At 42.8% G+C, this 20,828-nt stretch overlaps 1 protein-coding gene across 1 annotated transcript; it reads right to left on the reverse strand.

Moving 5' to 3' along the window:
* Nucleotides 1-8,145: 8,145 nt before the first annotated feature.
* Nucleotides 8,146-20,588, reverse strand: accs (1-aminocyclopropane-1-carboxylate synthase homolog (Arabidopsis)(non-functional)). The gene is made up of 19 exons (XM_075469549.1): nucleotides 19,728-20,588; nucleotides 18,943-19,597; nucleotides 18,107-18,837; nucleotides 17,929-17,988; nucleotides 17,682-17,752; nucleotides 17,495-17,564; nucleotides 16,778-16,844; nucleotides 16,090-16,187; nucleotides 15,827-15,904; nucleotides 15,535-15,635; nucleotides 14,977-15,066; nucleotides 14,841-14,886; nucleotides 14,573-14,714; nucleotides 14,097-14,239; nucleotides 13,828-13,981; nucleotides 11,102-12,709; nucleotides 10,789-10,991; nucleotides 9,361-9,552; nucleotides 8,146-8,995 (listed from the first exon to the last, which is right to left on the reverse strand). Exons 2-16 carry the CDS (start codon nucleotides 19,580-19,582, stop codon nucleotides 12,291-12,293), a joined length of 2,910 nt encoding a protein of 969 aa, XP_075325664.1. The 5' UTR covers nucleotides 19,583-19,597; nucleotides 19,728-20,588; the 3' UTR covers nucleotides 8,146-8,995; nucleotides 9,361-9,552; nucleotides 10,789-10,991; nucleotides 11,102-12,290.
* Between the last annotated feature and the right edge of the window lie 240 nt (nucleotides 20,589-20,828).

Consider the following 20,828-nt stretch of genomic DNA (forward strand, 5'->3'; position numbering starts at 1 on the left):
GTCCAGTTTCAGAGCATCTTGCCGTTGGTGGAGATGATGACAGTGTCTTTATGAGCACAGGAACTGACATTTACAGCCTGTTTTTTTATTATTATTTTTGCAAACAATAGGTTAGAATGTCCTCTTTTTACAGAGTCAAATGTAGCCCCTGGATTGCACTACAGTGAGAAAGAATTGAGCGGTGGAGCACAACTCAGGGGCACATGGCATTTGTTCACTGTTGCAGAACACAGAGATGCCTCAGGAAAGGACCAACAAACATGTTGTCCCTGTAGCAGGAGGGTAGAGTAACTAGCACTGAATACGTAAAGATCACAACAAACAGACCATCCACCTGCTCAGCGGCAGCTTTGGGATCTGGTAGATCTGATGGCATCAATACAGTTTTGCATTTGCTGGCCTGTGTATACAAACAAGTATAACAGTCTCTGCATAAGCAAAGAAACTCCCTAACTGAATGGGGGAAAAGAAAAAAAAACGCAGAGGCAGATCTGTGATACCCGTCTCGTGAAAATGATGATAAAAATGCTCTTCTGCTATTCATTCACCTCAATTCTATCTTTACCAACTTTCCCTTTTGGCTCCTGGGGGAGGTGCATCATTCTAATTCATCTCCTCCATTTTTGTGAAAGACATGCAGGGGAGACAGGGAGAAAGAGGGTAATAGGAACTGTTTATATAGTCAGTGGGACTGACGTGTGTGGAATTCTTTTGAGCTCAGAATAAGGCTGTCCACGCTTTACAGTTGGCAGCGGTAAGTGAGTGAATGATGCTGTCTTTCTCATTCACTAGATAACTCTTTACAAAGAAAGGCATGTTTCTAGATTCTATGAAAAGTCATTCTTATAAAGGAATTATTTAAAAGTTGAACAGTAGCTCATGAATTGGACTAATGGCCCTGTCACGCTGTTGCGTATGGCACTAGCGTATGCCAGCGTATGAAAATTATCACTCATACGCTGGTATACGCTGACATACGCAAGGGGAACGTTAGGCATAGGTTGTATACGTTTCAAGCACGCTGGCATACGTTGGCATACGCTGAGGCAGAAATAAATTTTTGAACATGCTCAAAACTTTTGTGCGTATGGTTAATACGCTAAGCATACGCTTGGCATACGCTGAATACGCTAGAGGTACGATATAGGTACGTTACTGATAGGTCGAGAACGCTAGACATAAGTTGCCATATGTTGGCATGAAGGTGTACCGTACAGCTAGCGTATTTATAGCCTCCGCCCGTCTGGCGGAGATGGAGGCGGCAACTGACATATCTGAGGCAACCGACGATTCACAGGAGCGGTCAGGAGGAGGAGTTGGGGATCTTGATCGCTCAGAAGCATGTAACTCATCAGCCGCAGGTGCATCAGGCATTTCAGCAGGTTTGGGTGAGAATGATTCTTGTGTTTTTTGCCTTTTCCTCGACCTCGGCCTCGGCCCAGGGCCCGGGCAAACTAAAATGGTAAATGGACTGTACTTGTATAGCACTTTTCTAGTCTAGCTGACCACTCAAAGCGCTTCTAACTACATGCCACATTCACCCATTCACACACACTCATACAGCACGTCTATGTCTATACACACACTACGTGCTTTCTAATCATTCACACACACACATTCATACACCGATGGATTTATCGGTAGGCAACGTGGGGTTCAGTGTCTTGCCCAAGGACGCTTCGACATGTAGCCCGAGGAAGCCGGAGTCGAACCATTGACCTTCCAATTGGTGGGCGACTGCTCTTCCCCTGAGCTACAGCCGCCCCAAACTACGATTGCTTCTTGGGAGGCATGATCGAGATGAATGTCTCGAGAGATGTTGATAGCGCGTCGTCTACTGCAATAATGGAGCAATGTGGAAAGGCTGCTGATATAGGCGCGTTGAAACGTACGCTGGGCATGCGCAGTTCATATGCTACTCATACGCTAGTCATACGCAGAGTACGCTGGTTATACGTTGTTCATACGCTGTCAATACGCTGACCATAAGCTACTCATACGCTACTCATAGGTTCAATACGGTAAGTATACGCACAATTCTTTATTTTCAAGGACTTTTCGTGCGTATGAAAATTATATTATTAATTTTCATAACTCATACGCTTCTCTCATACGCAACAGTGTGACAGGGCCATCAGGTCACCTTTTTCAGAGATATTTTAGAGGACTCTGAGGTGATGCAGTGGTTAGTACGTTAGTACATCTCACTGCAAGAAGATTCCTTGTTTGAATCTTGACTGAGGCCTTTCTGTTTGAAGTTTGCATGTTGTCCCTGTGCGAGCGTGGGTTTTCTACTTGCTGGCATTTCAGCTTCACTTCAGTTTCCTCCCATAGTCCATGCGTGTTAGGTTAACTGGTGATTCCAAATTGGCCCTGTGATGGACTAGCAAACTGTGCACGGTGCATCCTGACTTCTGCTGATGTCAGCGAGGGTAGGCTTCAGTCTTCCTGCAACCCTGAGTAAGATGAAGGAGATATGGAAAATGGACGAATAATACGAAGCCAATTGGCCAATCATGATATTGCACTTTAAGTGGTCCCGCTTTAACACAAAGTTTAATACAAAGTTCAACATCTTAGCTTAGCGTACTAGTTGCTAATGTTACCCTAAATAACAAAAATCATGAAGTACAAATGAGGCTTTCAGTTAGTCATTCCATTCAACTCGACCTTTTTTTAATGTTTAAAAGATAAATCTATACACTTTTTGTATATCACAACGTTCAAGTCCCAGTTGAAATACCAAGTGATTAAGTCAGATGCAATTTTTGCCAAAATGCCTAAATTATTTGGGGATACACCAAGGAAATGTAGGGAATGTTGTATACTGTAGCTGCCACTTTGTTTGTGCGGACAGATATTAACTAACTCTCAATGGTTTCACATATTCCATCAGGTTTCTTTGCTGCACGCCGGCCAAGAAAATATATGAGGAAAAAAACATGTAAAATAAGGATGATTTTTTTTTAAATTGTCAAAAGCAATTAAAAAGCAAGAAGTTTTCAAGTTAATTTGTGTTATCTTTCTTTATTACAAACCTTTGTTAATATGCATATGCAGTCCCAAGGCCTCAGATGGATAAATCAGGTAAATACCAATTTTAGAATCTGAATATTGACCAGTACATAAAAAAGCTGTTTACTGTAGGGTCTCAATTTACAGTGCAAAAACTTTATATTTGAGTAGATTATGGTGGTGGGTAATGAAGTCCAAAATGACCTGAAATACTTCATCTAAAATTGAATCCATCCAACAGTTACTTAATGTGGAACCAGTATAACATTTGCTTAAAAGCTTGCGCTGGTCAATATAGCTGCTGTGCATATTTGAATGTTAATATGTTAACCTGCTGTCATTAAGGGAGAAGTCAAGGGCTCATTGATGATTCTTGGATTTTGCAGCAAGATCCACAAAGTTTTGGATCCACAAAATTTAAAAGAAAACCGATACTTACATACGCTAAGGGGTGCGCCAAGTGAGAAAATGACAGGCCAACACTCCTTACTACCAAATCATTAGTGTGGCTTAAACTAATTAAAACAGTTGGGCTCAAAAGGAAACTCCAACTGAAATTATCAGTTATAATCTAATAAATGGTGGAATGCTCTCTCCGGGTCGGGAATGAGATCCTTCCCCAAGTGGAGGAGTTCAAGTATCTCGGGGTCTTGTTCACGAGTGAGGGACGAATGGAACAGGAGATTGACAGACGGATCGGTCCGGCGTCTGCAGTGATGCGGGCTCTGCACCGGCCCGTCGTGGTGAAGAAGGAGCTGAGCCAGAAGGCGAAGCTCTCGATTTACCGGTCAATCTATGTTCCTACCCTCACCTATGGTCACGAGCTGTGGGTAGTGACCGAAAGAACGAGATCACGAATACAAGCGGCCGAAATGAGTTTCCTCCGCAGGGTGTCTGGGCTCTCCCTTAGAGATAGGGTGAGAAGCTCGGTCATCCGGGAGGGGCTCGGAGTAGAACCGCTGCTCCTCCGCATCGAGAGGAGTCAGATGAGGTGGCTCGGGCATCTGGTTAGGATGCCTCCTGGACGCCTCCCCGGTGAGGTGTTCCGGGCCCGTCCCACTGGGAGGAGGCCCCGGGGAAGACCCAGGACACATTGGAGAGACTATGTTTCTCGGCTGGCCTGGGAACGCCTCGGGGTCCCCCCAGAAGAGCTGGAGGAAGTGGCCGGGGACAGGGACGTCTGGGTCTCTTTGCTTAAGCTGCTGCCCCCGCGACCCGATCCCCGGACCAGCGGAAGATAATGGATGGATGGATGGATGGAATCTAATAAAAATTCATACTGGATTACAGGCAAAGATAGTATTCTTCTCCCATGATGGCTGCATCCAAGTCATAGGTTTCATAGATTCATTTTCCCCTTCCTTCTCCCGCTTCACTTTCTCGTGCCATTTATTCTGACTGTGAAAAGGTGTGTGACTCCCAAGTAGAGCAGAGCCCATTATAATAAATAGGCCAATAAGTAACTTCACACAATGTCTCCCCAAAGCAAGCAGACTCTATATGCAAGGCAGAAACATGCTGTTAAAGAAACCTCTGCCAGCTGATTATATTTGTAATTTAATTTCCTTGGTAAGACAGAGATAAGGGACGGAACAGGCTACAGTTGGCAAAGGATGAATAGAGTGACGAGAACGTGGTAACAGCTTCATTGTCTGGACCGAGATGTCCAAGACAACACCACTTACGAGCAAGGTACTGGTTGGAAAATGTAGGAAATACACAGTGGTTAGCAGGTCTAAAGTGAAAGCCAGAAAGACCATTTTAGCGCTTGAGACAGTAAACTCAAGTGCTGCCAAATGCAGTGAATTAAAAGTGTGAAATGTTCAAGAAACCCTTTTTTCCCTGACCCAGACTCTGTATTTTTCACACTCAGTTCTGCAAAACAAACATAATCAGTGAAGTGGTCTGGGTGGGATGTCAGTCACAAAGAGCAATGGCTCATTGCAGATTCTGCAGGCAAGAGGAACTGAGTCCCTACAAGAACAATGACTGAAGGACACAGGGTGTACTCTCCCCACATCCTGATGCACTCCCCTCTCTGTCTGCTTTTTCCGAGATTGTGGGACTGCAGACATCAAATTTCCTGACTTTTCCATTTTCAAAGAGTGTCCACTCATACTAATGACAGTGCAGTGGAGGTCACAAAACACCAGTGGTCAAACTCTGATTCTGACTTCACCACAACATTCAGATCTACAGACAGTAAGCAGTGAGGGGATGGGATGGGATAGGAGGAAGAAAGAAAGAAAGAAAGAAAAGCAAAAAGTTCATCAAGATGTGACACAATACAAAGCAGTGCAGAAAACGGATGGCATGAAACCATTTTGTGACATCTCAAATCCCCTCTCCCCTTTGTTCTCTTCTCCTCTGATCTTTACGTCTGTTTCTCCCCTGCTGTCTTGTCTCTCTGTGTATTTCCTCAGCATCTTCACTTTGAGCCCAACCTGCTAGAAAAGTTACAAATGTTCTGAGTGAATTATGAAAACCACAGAGAAATGAAACGGCAAAGAGTACGGGATTCATGCTTTATTTCATAATTCATCGTGCACCCAGATCAAGCCAAATAAAACTGGACTTATTAAGGAGTCTGACACATTCTGCCTCAAAGTCCTCTGAAATATGCTTGAGAATATTAATCGCATTTTGTCTACCTCAAAAAATAAAGATCAAACCTGTACGTATGCAGACACTTGTGCATAAATGAACAAACTCTCACCGTTTCATTACTCATCAAATAATTGCTGTTGATTTCCATTTTCAGAAGATTTCATGAAAAGTGGTAAAGCAATGGATGCTACACCAGCACCACCAACAGGTAAAAGAGAAAATAACAGTTTTTGGATGCTATCTCTTACCTTACGCCTCCCCACCCCTTACTGTGATATGAAACTTCAGATGAAAAAGCGTCTCACTTTTCCACCTGGCAAGTTTATTTGTCTGAATAAATACGATCACAGACCCCCAGAAAAATGCTTTATATGGCATAAGGGCAGTGCATTATAATTAGTACCCCATCACTGTACAACCTCTGAAAGAAAAAGTCATGGTTTTACCAAGGTTGGGTTTCACACATTTTGACAGCCGCCATCTAGTTGATGTCTCTGCGACAAATGCCCAGCAATAATCCACATTCCCTGTGTCAGGCCAGCTGTTTATCCATGTGTAATATCTTCTAATCATCTGCCATGTCTTCCTGTGTGCATCACTGTCTCTCTGTTTCTTTATTTCTTTCTTTTCTGCTCTCTTGACATGTCTTACTCTGAAGGCATTCTCGACCTTTGTTCTGTTTCTTTTGGAAAGGTGAAAGAGCAGAATATGCGGTGGCAGAAGTTGAAAGGGGAAGGATTTGTTTACGAGATGCTGGTCGCCATAAAGCATAGAGTGCTTTAAGAGTCCAGAGAGCAGCTAGTGAGGGAGATAAAAGCAACTTAAGGGGCAAAGGAAATCGATTTTAAAAGTACCTTTCTTTACGAAGGAAAATGACAGTTGAGCTAAAATGACTGCTGGCACTGAGAGGCACAGCGAGATAGCAGAGGTCACCGTGAATTGGAGGAATTTGCAGTTTCAATGGAGTGTCTGTAGAACAATTCTGTTCATGGATCCCATGCTGATGCAAAATGACCTTCAAGGACGTTCCTCTAATTTACACAGCAATTAAGCACTACCCTATTGGTAAATTGAAAAAGAGACAAAAATCCTCTGTGGATTTAATAACAAACTCATTACCAGGGCCCAACAGGGCAGAACTGCCTTTTAATTAGAGCAACACCTGATTAACGCCCAATTAACAGAGTCAGAGCCACTTAATTCTCCCCCACTTTGGCAGGTTGAGAATGTAAACATAAGCAGTCCAGCATCTGACTGCTTCCTTTCCTCCTGGGAGGGTGTGAGGGAAAAGTAAATAACGACTTTGGAGCCAGTCTGCTGTCTGATGATGCAAAAGCTCAGCAGATCCTGGAACTGAATGCTATGAGCGCACGAGTGTTTGAGGAAGGGGACAGATGTAGGGCTGGCTAGCAAAAACTCTGCTTCACTACACAAGCAAGTCCTAGAGGAGCCATGGGCAACTGTGCAAACGGAGAACTATTGTATTCAGCGTAAAAACATGAACAACACAAGCTCTTGATATTACCTTTTTCCATTTTGTAGTTTTAACTGTAGAGAGACACTCTTTATTTAGACTATTTAGTCTATTTAGACTATTCTGCTTTAAAAGACTAGGCTTGATGACAGCTTTGCACACTACTGGCAGTGTCTATCCAGCTTTATTTGATCAATATGTGGAGAGATTTAAAAAAAAAAAAAAAAAGGTTTGCCTTGACAAAACCTTAACAGGTGGAATTTCTTGCCTTTTAGAACTTCTCCTCTGCTGTCATTAATATTGATATACAGTAAATTACAGTATTTTGACAGTTTAACAACTCAAAAAAGAGAAACAATGGCCCATCTTATCTTTAAGACAAGGTTTGTCACTTCAGGAATTTCTCAGATCAGTCAATGTTTCTACAAGTGCGCTTACAAAAATAAGAAACACTTTGATAAGACTGTCTCTCATAGGGAACACAAAAGGAATAAAAGACCAAGAATTACTTAGGCGGCAGAGTGCATCAGTTAGCAGCGTCAGAAATAGCAAATTAGCTGCACCTCAGATCTGAGGTCACATCAGTGCTCAAGCAGCAGACCCATCTCAACATTAACTCACAGCAGACTAAATATGCTACTTCGCGGTTGAATTGCTGCAAAGATAACATTAAAAAGGAGAAAACTGCCACAGCGGAAAAAATCTTGGATGTTAAAATGGTAAAAATATGTTATTTTGCCTCAAATGAAAAGTATGGTTTTAACAGTGTCTGTGAGACAGAGATGATGTATGTTTGGGATTTGAATGTGGTATCTATATTGACTACTCGAAGACCTTTCTTTTCACTTGTTTGGCATATTACATCAATTAAAATTTGTAATCTCCTATTTTTTCACTTTTATATCTACACTGTGGAACATAGAAAAGGGAAGAAAAAGGCCATGAATAAGTACACAAAATATATATTTGAAAAAAAATATATAAATTTTTTTCTTTTTTTCTTTTCATATTACTTGTAATCAACAGGACAACAGAACTTCTCTTTTTTTCTCTCTTTTATTGAAACAGTAGAGTAACAGCAACAAAAAGTGCATTTACAATTTTACAGGATTCATAGCATGCCATAAAATAAAGTTAACTTGGCTCACGTTTACCCAGATCCATTACTCTTTACGTGAGAATTGCTGTTTAAAGTGTCACACGTCTTGAAAAGAAGACACTATCTTAGTATTGGTTTAGAATGTTTTGTAGCAGTGTTTTGTTCCAGCTGTAGGCCCTCCACACCTGGATCTGTTCCAGCTCCAGAAGCAAAAACGGGAAAAACTATGAACATCAGAGATTCGTAGTCTTTTATCAGATGTCCAGTTTTCCAGTGAAAATCGGTTGTCCTTAGTGTATCTTTATTTCAGTCAGTGCAAAGATACTGGGAAATGACAACTACAATCAGCCCAGTAGGAGGCTGATGAGTTCAGTCCCACTGACCTTTAGGATTCAGAGATTCCCAGTTCTTTCAGTAAACACAGTTAATCAAAGTGAGTCTCCGTGCGTTCATTTTCTCGGTCATGTTCTTATTTAATAACTCCAATCAAGGCACCGACATGTACCTCTTTGGAGCTGTGTAGCTTTTGTAGACAGTAGGTTGAAAACCCATACTGACAGAGCGTTTAGCAGCTTCACACTGAGAAAAATTCCGCCAAGACTCCACTGCTTTCTCTAAGTCAGGTAAGATGTCTGGCACAACAGCTTGTTCAGCGATAAAGATGACTGACTCCACAACCAACAGCAGGACCCAGCCCAAAGCTCCCAGCCAATAAGAGGAGCCGAGGCTGGAAAGGTCCTGACGGATTTCCTCCTGGTGCTGATAGGTGAAAAAAGACCAGCTTAGGAGGAAGAAAAAACCTGTAGAAAGATGGGATACGTGAGTCAAATCAAGTACCATTGCCACTAAAATAAAAAGTCATTAAGTTCAATTATCACATGCCTGGAGCTTCTGAAAAAAGTTTGTATGATGATGAACTGCAATTCCCAGGAAAGTAAAAAATCTCTTTAAAAACCACTGCCCTACAGGGCATGTAAATGAGCAGAACATGAAAGAATTTCTGTAGGCTCTGGTTTGACATGAGCTACCTAAATCAAAAGGCTATTTGGAGGTTAGACGTGGGTGTCTTCTACCTACTTTTACCTACTGCAAATGCTTGTGTTTGTGTGGCACGCGGGAAAAGGACTACTCCACATGAAAAGACCAATCTAGCCCTGTTTCATACCTGTAGAGACCATGGTGAGCAGCAGCAAAGTGGTGGGGTAGAGAGCCTGTCCTGCCATGAGGAGAGAGCGGGTGTTGGAGTAGGAGTGGACTGTCTGAGATGTCCAACAGAAGGCGAACACCAGACACAGTGCGCCGGTGCTCACAGCCATCAGGAAGGAAATGACTCCAAACACTCTCTCTGCTTCCAGAGCTGCAGGACACACAACAGACACAGGGTTAAAAAATGTTAAATGTTCCCATGACTGGTATTCTCTAAACAGCAGATGCTGTACTTTCTATATACGGTACTATACACTTGGGTGTACTGTTAGCCATTAACTGGTTAGTCTTGATGATATTGTGTCTTTGTTTTTATTTATTTGTAGAATACGTCTCATGCCATGACTGACAGCTAAAACTTTGTTTTTGAGTTTCAAGAATTTAGTTTCCAGCAAAAACTTGATGAATCAAAATATTCAATTCTATTTGGAAATCGTGGGCAGTGCATCTTCCGACATAAAGAAGATATTGTCCACCCGACGCTGCCGTTGTAAGCATCTTGTTTCCGTGGTGGTTTTACGGTGCTCGTACGCTTCTGCGAAGGCGCCGCTGATGCTGAACAGTATCTAAAAGCGTTGGAGGAATGTATACTGCTATCCAAATGACGTTATTTTCAGTCGTACAGTATTTACAGTCATATTTGTCATTTTTTGACTGAGTCGCTCCAAACTTTCCAAGCACTGCGACATGAAGAAACACGTGAAGCTGAAATCTTTTTAAAAAAAAAAAAAAGAAAATAGAAAATGGTTCTCAGTTCTCAGTTTGGGACCCCTGTCCCATATTTTTTGAAAAGTGTTGCTGGCATCAGATTTAAAATGAAAATAGATTTTTCTATGAACAACAACATTTTCTAGTTTCGACAGTTGACGCGTCGTCTTTGTACTATTTCCATGTGGTTACAGCGTTCAAATGATCTGCAAATCATTTCTCTCAGTTATTTGAACATTTGGAGTCACATGTTTGTGTCAAGTGGCCTCAATCTGAAATTGAAGAGAACACTGCTTGAGTGCGTATCTTTCAGTTCACAAGAGAGCTCACTAACAAAAACAGGTTTCAGCACATTTGCCTTCATCTAAATGTGGGAGCTTCAGCAAATGCAAGGAACGCACTTCTTTGGTACAGCAGCAAGCTCAAACATGTTTGCCTCTGCTCAGAAGCTGTATGCCCCAGGTGTTTTCACTAGAACTCCAATAGACTTTAGACATTCCCTCAGGGCTGATTTCTAGAAGGACCAGTGTCTAGTCAAATCAGCATAGCAAAAACATATACAAGGCTCATTACATATGTCCCATATTACAGGCTTTATTCAGTCGATCCTGAATAAAGCTGACAGCTATAGACTGCGTGAGGAAAGGTGAGAGAGGAGAGAACAGAGATTTTTACTCACCATTGAAGACAACGTCGTCTTTACTATTCGTCTGGTCACTTGTGCTGTTATTCCACTTTGCCCACAGTCCTTTATCTTTGAGCCAGAAGGGTGTCCCGACAGCGTAGCACACACAAAGGCAACCTGCTAATCCCAAACAGGACTGAGCAAACCTGAAGCGACTGATGGAGTCTCCCAGCTCAGGAAGCTTCATTTCGACACCACTGAGGAGAGAAGGAAAGCAGAGATGATGATGACTGGAAGTAGAGTGTAGGAAAGTCTCGCTCCACTCTAACCCAAATGTCTACATCAGCTTTAAGAATGCATGTCTTACCTTTTAGCGATGAGGGTAAGAACTGTGGGGAACAAGGATGTGATGTTACACCACGATTTCAGTCTGTCCTCCAGCGAAACAAATGGTTCAAGAACCACACATGTACCAACAGCACACTGGCATAATTCCTCCTACAGCTCATGACTACAAGCATTCACTCACAGATCAGTGATGACTCCTCCCCTGCTGCAACGGAAACTCCCCCAGGGTAGAGGGGAAATTTCCCCATGAAATCCCACCGTAGGGAAAGTGAAAGCTGCATAAACTGTCACCTTATATTAGAGGAAGCAGAAGTGTGCGATGAACAAAAGCCAGTAAAGAAAAACTCGACATTAAGGGGAAGTTATAACGTCTCAAATCCTGTAACATTTGAGAGATTCAACCTTAAAACAACACTCTGGCATTTGTTTGTGTCATGTAGTTGGTGTGTAGGAGGTGTTGATATGCATGACAACACATAAGAGGAAACCCCACTCTCAGTTTCTGACAGTGGGCAACAACAGGTTGTGGCTGAGAGCATCGTCGGCCTCTCCTCTTCGTCATGTAACCACCACGCCCCGGAGTTTCCTTTGCTGCAACGGAACGGCACCCACAGACCACCCAAACAAACCTTTTCAGAATTGTCCCACTGGTGCTCTTACACAGGCCGTCATTTAACAGTGCATTACAACCGACATCTAAAGATAAAACACATATATGAACATTACTCAAAGTAAACGACGGAGAAGGCTATAATCATTCTCTTTATTCACAGATCATTAACTGGAAAAGAAATCATTCTGATAAAACAAATTATATACAACCAAATTGATAAAGGCTAAACGGTGTCTGAGAGCAGAACCTGACTGATCTTGGTTTAATTACATTTGGTAACTTCCCACAAACTTTACTCTACATTACAAGAAACAAAAAACAGGTAAACAACCGTAGCAGCTGTACGATAAGGCTTCAAGATGCATACAGGAAATATTGCAACCTTTTTCTCTCACCCTGGCTTTTAAAGGATTATTTTTCTTCACCTCTCGTCCACCTTACCTCGGTCTCTGCTGATTCTCTCTTCATGAATAGTGCTCAGACTTGACCTTGCGTCAGGTGTTTGCGTCAGGCTTTTCACCGTAAACGCAGCAGAATGTTTAAGGACTGCCTCTTGAAATTTGACTGCTCGGTTCACGCTTGTTTTTTCCTAAGCTTACTTTTTGGCTCTTTGTAGCAGAACCTTGAATACATCAAGAATTTCTGGGTCCTCCCCAGCAGACAGCTCTGGAGTGTTTTTCTCCAGCCAATCGGTTGAACGGATCTGCTGGCTGAGAGTGCCAATAAGCGAGTCCAGACTCTCTGCGGGCTTAGACGCTTGGCAGTCCAGCAAAACAAACTCCTCAGTGGCAAGCAAGCCTGTGTCAGGAACAGGGCTATCCCTCTCCTTTAGCTGCTCTGATGACTTGCTCTGGGGTGATGATGTTGAGTTGACAATGGCAGCATTGTCTGACTCTGTACTGTCTTCTTTTGCTGATCTTTTGCCCTCCTCAACAGTTTCCTTGATGGAGTGTTTATCAGAGCTGGTCCTTTTTTCTTCAGTTTCGTTCAAAGCCTCCCGAATTCGCTTTAGGCCTGAAATAACAAAAAACATTAGTGTTATCCATGCAGCTAGAGTAACATACAGAGCAGATCTAGGAGCAGACCTATGCATTGACTTGTAAAAGATAATGGGAATTCTATATTTAAAAAAAAAAAAAAAAAAAATCTAGACTTCGTAAAGAAAATACAACCCCAGCAGTAGGAGAATGAAACTTCATTTATAATATAATGTGGTGGATGCCTGCCGTAATGTGTCATGTGCTCTCTGACGATACTTTTGCACAAAGGCTGTATAAACGTGGACAACCTGGTGAAAACTATTACTTCATTTTTGCAATTGAAAAACAAATTAATGAAATTAAAAACCCAGGCTTTCAGTCCCACAAGAGAAATGAAGTTGTTGCCACATTAAGGGGGTTACTTAGCCCCCCTCCCTTGTTTTCCACCATACAGGATGGATTAGGTTCAGATTAACCTACTCAGACGGAGATAAACAAAATAAAGCACTGGAGCACTTTTCTTAAGCATTTACAGAATTCAACCACTTCAATCATTGCTGTCATTTAGAGAATGTGGGGTCATTTGACTCCATTTGGAACCTTTGCAAGCAACCGCTCCTCAAACAGAATGCCGAGAATATAACCAAACATCAAAAAGGGAGACATTAAAGAACCAGCAGCCAGACAGTGTTCTTATAAAATTGAAGGCAATGTGACACTCGCGTTCTCAGGAGGTTAACCTCTGGGTAAGAAGTATGAGATTAATTATGTGCTCATTTACACTTCTTCAGTGTCATGTTTTTGTTTTTGTTTTTTTGAAACCTCAGAATTGGAGGTGCAGCATTCTTTGAAGGCCTGAAATTTATGCATAAAGCTCCAACTGGAGCTTAAGTCCTTAAGAGTGTATCTATAGTTTGTGTTACTTTTAACCATTCTATAAATCAACCTGATGAAGGCTCTGTGGTAAAAAATGCAGGATTGCAGGGTTATCATTCACATTTTGGTTCTTTGCTAATAGATCACCTAACTTGGTGATGAGGTATGCATAGCACACACCTACCATCACAAATACAGAAAGAGAGAGTATTTAAATAACTGAGTGGGCATAAAACGTTTTCAGCATGACATGCGAGTGCTGTTCTACAGACTGACCGAGCTCGAGGTGGCATTGTTGATCCGCAAACACAATTCGGAACCATCCGGGTGTGGAGCAGGAGAAAGCCTGGCCACAGCTCAACACCACCTTGTGCTTGAGGAAGCACCTCCACAGAGACAGCTCCTCCTCAAACGATGATTCCCGGAGATACTAACAAAACAGCAAGACAGAAATAAAACCCACAGGGAGATACACCCAGGGGTTTCAAGAACAAAGAAGAACTGCGGAACTCAGCCGAGATACAAACTGACTTTGGCCGTGTTACCTTTCTGAGATCAGCCCAGACATACAGTGCAGCAGGCCTACCCAGGAAGGGGATACCCATATCACACAGCTCTCCAGTCAGGTAGCTGTGAGCAGCTTTCAGTCTGCGTCTGTTCTCAGGCAAAAACTCTGTGTTGATCCATTCTACAACATGAGATTGCAGAATGACATTAGGTGTGTTTAATGTAAGAAGTCCTCGTGCAGTTTGAAGTGCAGCAGAAACCCCAGAGGAAGCTGAAAAGGGGACTGAAAATTCTTAAAGGAACTGAGGAGCCTCTGTTGGAATTGTTGAAAGGCCTGCATGAAAATAATTAGCATTTTGCTTCATGTGGAGACAGGGGATTATACTTTCAGCATGTAATTCCTTTACTTGTTTTGACCAAATTGGGCTTGTTGTCTTCTAAAAGGTGTTTATGGTAAATCTAAAGGCACAGCTGCAGTGTCCCTGCAAAAGAACATGTGAAGCTCGGCTCTTACCCGTGTCCTGAAGCAGTTGTGCTACCTGGTGTTGTGAAGTTCCAGGGATACCGTGGAAGGAGCCCAGCTGGGCTAAGGCCTCCACCAGGTCTCTGTTCTCACTATACACAGTGCCTATTCTGATTCCTGCCATTGCAAAGTCCTTAAAAAGGACAGGAGAGAATAGATAACAGAGAGCAGTGAGATACCCAGCGAAAAAAAGATTTGACTGTACTGTCAGCAGGATTCTAAAACATCTCGCACTCTCTCAGGCCTCAGCAGGGCATACCTTGCTCATCCCCCACATCACATGCGTCCTCTGTGGGTCGGGGAAACTGAAATAAGGGCAGATTATCACGACAAAAGGAGGATGCTATCAGACAAAATTGTGGTGATTAAGGTGTAATATAGCAATCATATAGTACCTGCCCACACTCAGAACACTTTGAAAGCTGACAGATTCATCAAAGACCGTCAGCATGTACACCTCATCTACAATGGCATGGAGCTCATTTCTAAACAGAGAAAAGACGGGGAGAAAGATAATGCAAATACACATTTCCAGTGGAGCACTCTAAGCCTGAGTTTTATATTATTAATCGCTATCTATGACCAAGAAAATGCAACAGAAATGTAAACTGGTTCCTTCAGCGTTCGCTGTTAGTATAAAAGCCTTTAGATTTATGGTTACAACAGTTCTGTACATTGAAGGGTCTCTGTTGGGAATTACTCTGGCAAGATCATTCAGACAACTGTAGATGATGCAGGAGACTCTCTGGCAACATGCTGGTGGTTAAGAGAGGGGATAAAACTATGTGACAAACACTTGATATTCCCCACACAGAGCAGAGCTCTTGTAAAGTGTGTGTGTGTGCTGTGCAATAAATGAAACCACAGTAGGAAGTGTATGCAGTGGCTCGACAAAGTGCTTCCAAGAACAACAGGACTGCAGAGCAGGCGGGATAATCGCAGTACAAACATACCTTTTGGCAAACTCCAAGTAGGCAATCATTTCCTTCAGAGTGTAGATTTCAGCCAGAGGATTGTGGGGGTTCATCAGAATAACAGCTCGAATGTTAAACCCCTTAAAGAAATTTGAGGGTTCTGAGTAAATATAAACTGCTAAATCGTATCTTTACAGTCTTGAGATACAAAGCTGAAAAACCTTGGAGAAAAATAGACAAAGTTAACCTCATCTGCATTTCAGAGGTGGTTCTGATATTTAAATATTCATTCAAGTCAAGTGCTTCGGAAAAAAATGCTTTCATGCGATACCTCTTGCTTAGCCCTTTTTAGACCTTCTTCTAGTTTTCTTACAGTTAGATGGAAGGGGCGGCTGTCTTTGCCATCAGCCTATAAATAAAAGCAGGATCAAAAGAAAAGAAAAGTGAGTCTGCATTTCAACTTGACAGCTCGCCATAAAATGTAAGCCGACATGAAATAACGGTGATGGGGTTACTCCTTAAAAAACATACGAACTCGAGGAGCATTTTTCTAACTCATAATTACGGTATTTAAATCAGGTTCTGTATTCCTACCTCGCAATCAAGAGGAACGTGGAAGAGTTTTACATCACTGTACAAATGTAAGTCTTCAGTAATCACGCCGTAGAAAGGAGTAGGAATGAGAATGGCATCTACAGAAGACAGAAACACACATGATGCAATCAGTAACATTGCAATTAACACATATATCATCTTCTTGCAAGCTGCAACTTCTGAATGACTTTTTGGGTGTCAACATGTATTTACACATGCCACATACCGTGAGCAATGACCAATCTTAAACGATCCATGCCAGACGGTGTTTAGATTATTAGTGGCCGTTTCCTTTGCTAACGCAGAAGCTAATGCACAAATGAGTAACATTTGCTGGTACAGTTGTGCCAGGCAAATCATCACCACTGAAAGGCTAACTCTGGCTCAGTGATCCAAGTTGGCAGTAAATGGATGAATGTGGGCTGCTTTTCAAGCTTGTGGTTTTGATGATAAGTTTGTAATGAAGCAAAAATGATGCACCACATTGGTTAAAGAAGAGGTCTTATGCACCATCTTTGTCGTTACCTAAATGACTGCGCGCCGTTTAAACGACTGTGCTGATATTTTCACATTCCCTGAAATGTGTTCTTTTATGCTCCAAACAGGCAACAAATCAAAAGATCATTTCCACTCTTTGTTGTGCACATGTTTGTATTCAGCTTTGTACAACTGTGTGTTGTGAGCCTACCTTTAGGATCGCAAATGACTGCAGCGATGCATGAGAAGAGGGAACCGCAGCCATTCATCACCACAACCTGAGCAAGCACACACACACACACAATATAAAAGATTCAATTAACACAGAGAAAGGGGCCTGATAAATATGCCACTAATTCTTCCACCTACTAAAGCAGCCGTTTGTTGCAGCCACAAATGAAGTGCGGTCAGAGTGCTGTTTTTGTTAGCAGTTCATTTGTGTGCGAGGTTTTCTGTGTAGGTGGCACTTACCTAGGTTATAACAATCGTCTGTTGAGTTATGTCAGATCAATAAAAACTTTGCTCTTTTGCTCTTTTTAAATAAAAGGGCCATTTGGATATGAACACAAAAATAAAAAAATAGCCAGTTCTGAAGAATTGTTCATTAGTCAATTCTGTTCATTGCTTCAGATTTAAAAGATTGATCCGTATGTCAATTCTTAACATGCAAAGTGCCATTTTTCTACAGTAATAACATTAATGGTGTCTAACTTGCGATATTTCCCCCTCACTCCGACGTGCAGGCGCCCCACAGCAAGCACCGTATGAGCAATTGTGAGTTCAGTATCTTTATTTCTGCTACATTTATTTGTTTACCCTAATTCTATCCGGCTTTCAGGTATTCAAACGACTGTAGCTGCTGTCTTACACACAGTGTTCATTTCGGTGATGTTGCGCTCCAGCAATAAAAGCAATACTCTTTACTCACATTGTCAGCTTTCAATGGCTTTGGAGAGCAGCAGTAGTGAGTCAGGAACTTTGCCACTTCCTGTCTCAGGCTGGAGGATAAACAGGATGAAAAGGTTGTCAGTGGTTTAATGTCTATTTTGAAATGTGGACTGTAACGTGACGGTGGTGATTTAAACTGAAAAGACATATCCTCTGAAATGTCTTACAAAGCGTGTCCCGTCCAGTCTGAATACTGCAGTAAGGAGGGGTCTACATGAAGCATGTCAGGCTTGGTCAGCTGTGGCAGAGGGGAATATGGATCATTTGTGTATTCAGGCAGAATGCATAAAGAAAAGAAAAAAAAACTCTATGGATGCTCTTTGTAAATGAACTTTTTTTTTTACCTAATTCCCACAGTAGCACTCTACAGTATTACACCATTATGCCGGGATGTGACTTTAATATTTATCTTACTCTTGTATGGAGCAGATCAAAGCAGAGTTTGTTCTCACTGGTGCCCAGGTTGAGTATACCCTGAAAAAAGATCAAAATCATGTTAGTTCTCTTTACAGTTTCCTTTTTTTTTTCTCAACACAGACATTCCATGCATCACTTCAGACTGATATTTACAGCATGACGGTGGGTTACTTACATCTGGATTGTCTGTGTCGTGGTGCTTGTCCACTCCATACTGGGCAAAGCCTTCCTGGAGAATGCCTCGGTGCTGTCGGATGCTGTTACCACGGTTGGACAGGTACACGCTACGGCCAGTAGACGCCGCACTTCTTAGTGTTGCAAAAACATTCTGTGGCACTTGGCAGGCCGTGACAGATGTGGTCTGTGACTTTTTTGTCTCCTGAGTGGAGACAGCCTGCACTGTGGGAGCTTCTGCAGGTGGCTGAGATAAAGATGATGAGACAGAGGGGGTGGCTGTGGTCATCTGCGGAGCTGACAGATGAGCTGAGGGTGAGACAGAGGGATCAGCCGGTGTTGTGGATGAGGCGCCCTGCCTGACAGCAAACAACGCCCCTGTGAGCATGCTGAACAGGCGGAGCTCGTGCTGACGTTCCTGTTCCGCCCTCCTGTCCTCCCTCTGCTCCCTGCGCTCCTCAGCTTGCAGCTCACGCTCCATCCGCGCCTCCTCCAGGGAGAGAAGACGCTCCTCTGCAGACTGCTGCCAATTCAGAAAGCTGGCCAGGGCTTTATCCAACCCCTGAGCACATGATCTACCATTCCCGCCGTGGCTCCATGAATTTTTGCCACCCCGCCGACGCTTCCTGTGTCTCACAGAGGTGGAAGGGTGAGAGTCCTCTTTACTGGGCTGCTCAGGACCGCTGAAAGCCTGGTTGGCAGCAGTTGCAGATCCAGCAATGTCACTGAAACCTGGAAATGTAAAGAGGATAACTTACTTTTAAGATGCCTATGACTTTTTAACCATATGCTAATGTAAACAGTGGTAATAATTATGTTACTATTTGGACTGACAACCTGAGGGTGAGATTCTTGTATTTGCTGAGCTCTCAGCTTGACCCAAGGCGTCCTCTGGACCCAGCAGAGATTGTCCATCAGTTTCCTGCTCCTCCCCAGAGCCATAGTACATCTCAGGGGGTGCAACACCTGAGTTCAGTGTACTCTCCTCAACATCCTCACATTTTATATCAAGCGGATCTTCGGTTTTGGGGGGCTGGCCAAACAAAAACCCACCCGAGGAAGCAGGGCCAAAAGAGCCTGCCGGAGCTCCTTGCAGACATGTATCAGACCCAGCTGAGCCCTGAAACACCTGCTGAGCAATAACAGTTCCGCCCAGGGAGGAGTAGGTAATGGCCGGACGGTTGGCCAGCACTCTGTCCATCACATCATAGAACTTCCACGTCCTCATTTTGTGGTTGTCCTTAATGCGGCGGTACTCCAGCTTCATCTTTTTGATCTTCTCCCTGCACTGGTCACCTGTGCGGTAAATGCCCTTCTCACGCAAAACATGGGCAATGCGGTCAAATACACGCTGGTTGCGCAATGAGCTCTCCAGTTCAATCTGGACCGATTCGTCGGACCACAGCTGGAGCAGCTCCACTATCTCCGGGTCGGTCCAGTTGCTGCCTCTCTCATGCCTCCTGCTACGAAAGTCCATCTTTTAACTTATTGTCTGCAACACAGGAGGATATTACAACACAACACTGATTTATCTGCATAATTTGTACAGCTGACGCCGTCGTTTATGACGACCCAAAATATGTACACAATCATGTATATAATGAACCCACTTTTGCTCTCACCGTAAATCAAAAGTGAAGCTCTTCGGAAGTAGACTGCTGTGGAACTGTCATCCACATGACATCCATGTGACATACACGGAGATGGCACATGTCACGGTCCATTAACCTGATTCCCACCGGTTCGGAATGGTAAGGATTTGTCCGGCGGGTTATAAAATATAGAATTCGTACTTATACTACGGCAAATTTGACACAACTTGGGGAATTGTGGAAAATACCCGCACAAAAACATCTACATCCGGGTTGACGGCACATGCGTGCTTGTCCTTATTCCGGGATAACTTTAGCCCGCGTTTGCGGCTGGGCTGCTCAAAGAGGACTGGATTTCACTTGAACCAGGCTGTAGCGGGGTAGACGCAACCGTGCGAGTCAGAGTCAGACCGCAAGCTCTGAGTTATGGCCCCCCCTACCGTACGGTGTACTGTTTTGTCCTTGTGTGTAAGCTCCTTGTTTGTCCACAAGATGGCGGTCGCACATAGCGCACAAATCGGTTGTCTGGCTCTCAAGTACGCCTGATTTGTTTACAGGCGTAACCCGGAATAATTTGTAACAATAAAAACAACGACGGGGAACGAAATCTACCGTAGGAAGCATCAAATGAACGCAATTTCACAATTATGAAAGTAGTAAACATCCATTATGTACTTGTATTACATTTGATAACAAATGTAGAGATCTATTAAACACGTAAATTCTTTCAAGCCACTAATTATTTATTTCACCTGCTTAAGAAAGCATGCTGTTACACTCAAATAAAAAGTGTCTACACATGAAAATTCTAAGAGTCTATGCTAGCTTCTAGCTTGACGCAATTTCACAATTATAAAAGTAGTAAACATGAATTATGTACTTGTATTACATTTTATAACACATTTAGAGATTTATTAAACACGTAAATTATTTCAAGTCACTAATTATTTATTTCACCTGCTTAAGAGAGCATGCTGTTACCATCAAATAAAAAGTGTCTAAACGTGAAAATGATGAGTCTAAGCTAGCTTCTGGCTGTTTTAAACAGAGTGGACCGCCTCTTCAAACACCGACAGTGATACAAATCAAGCTCACACAGTAATCCACTTGGCTCTCAACGTGACGTATTTC

Source organism: Odontesthes bonariensis, chromosome 7 (genome assembly GCF_027942865.1).
Source record: "Odontesthes bonariensis isolate fOdoBon6 chromosome 7, fOdoBon6.hap1, whole genome shotgun sequence".
Classification (NCBI taxonomy): Eukaryota; Metazoa; Chordata; class Actinopteri; order Atheriniformes; family Atherinopsidae; genus Odontesthes; species Odontesthes bonariensis.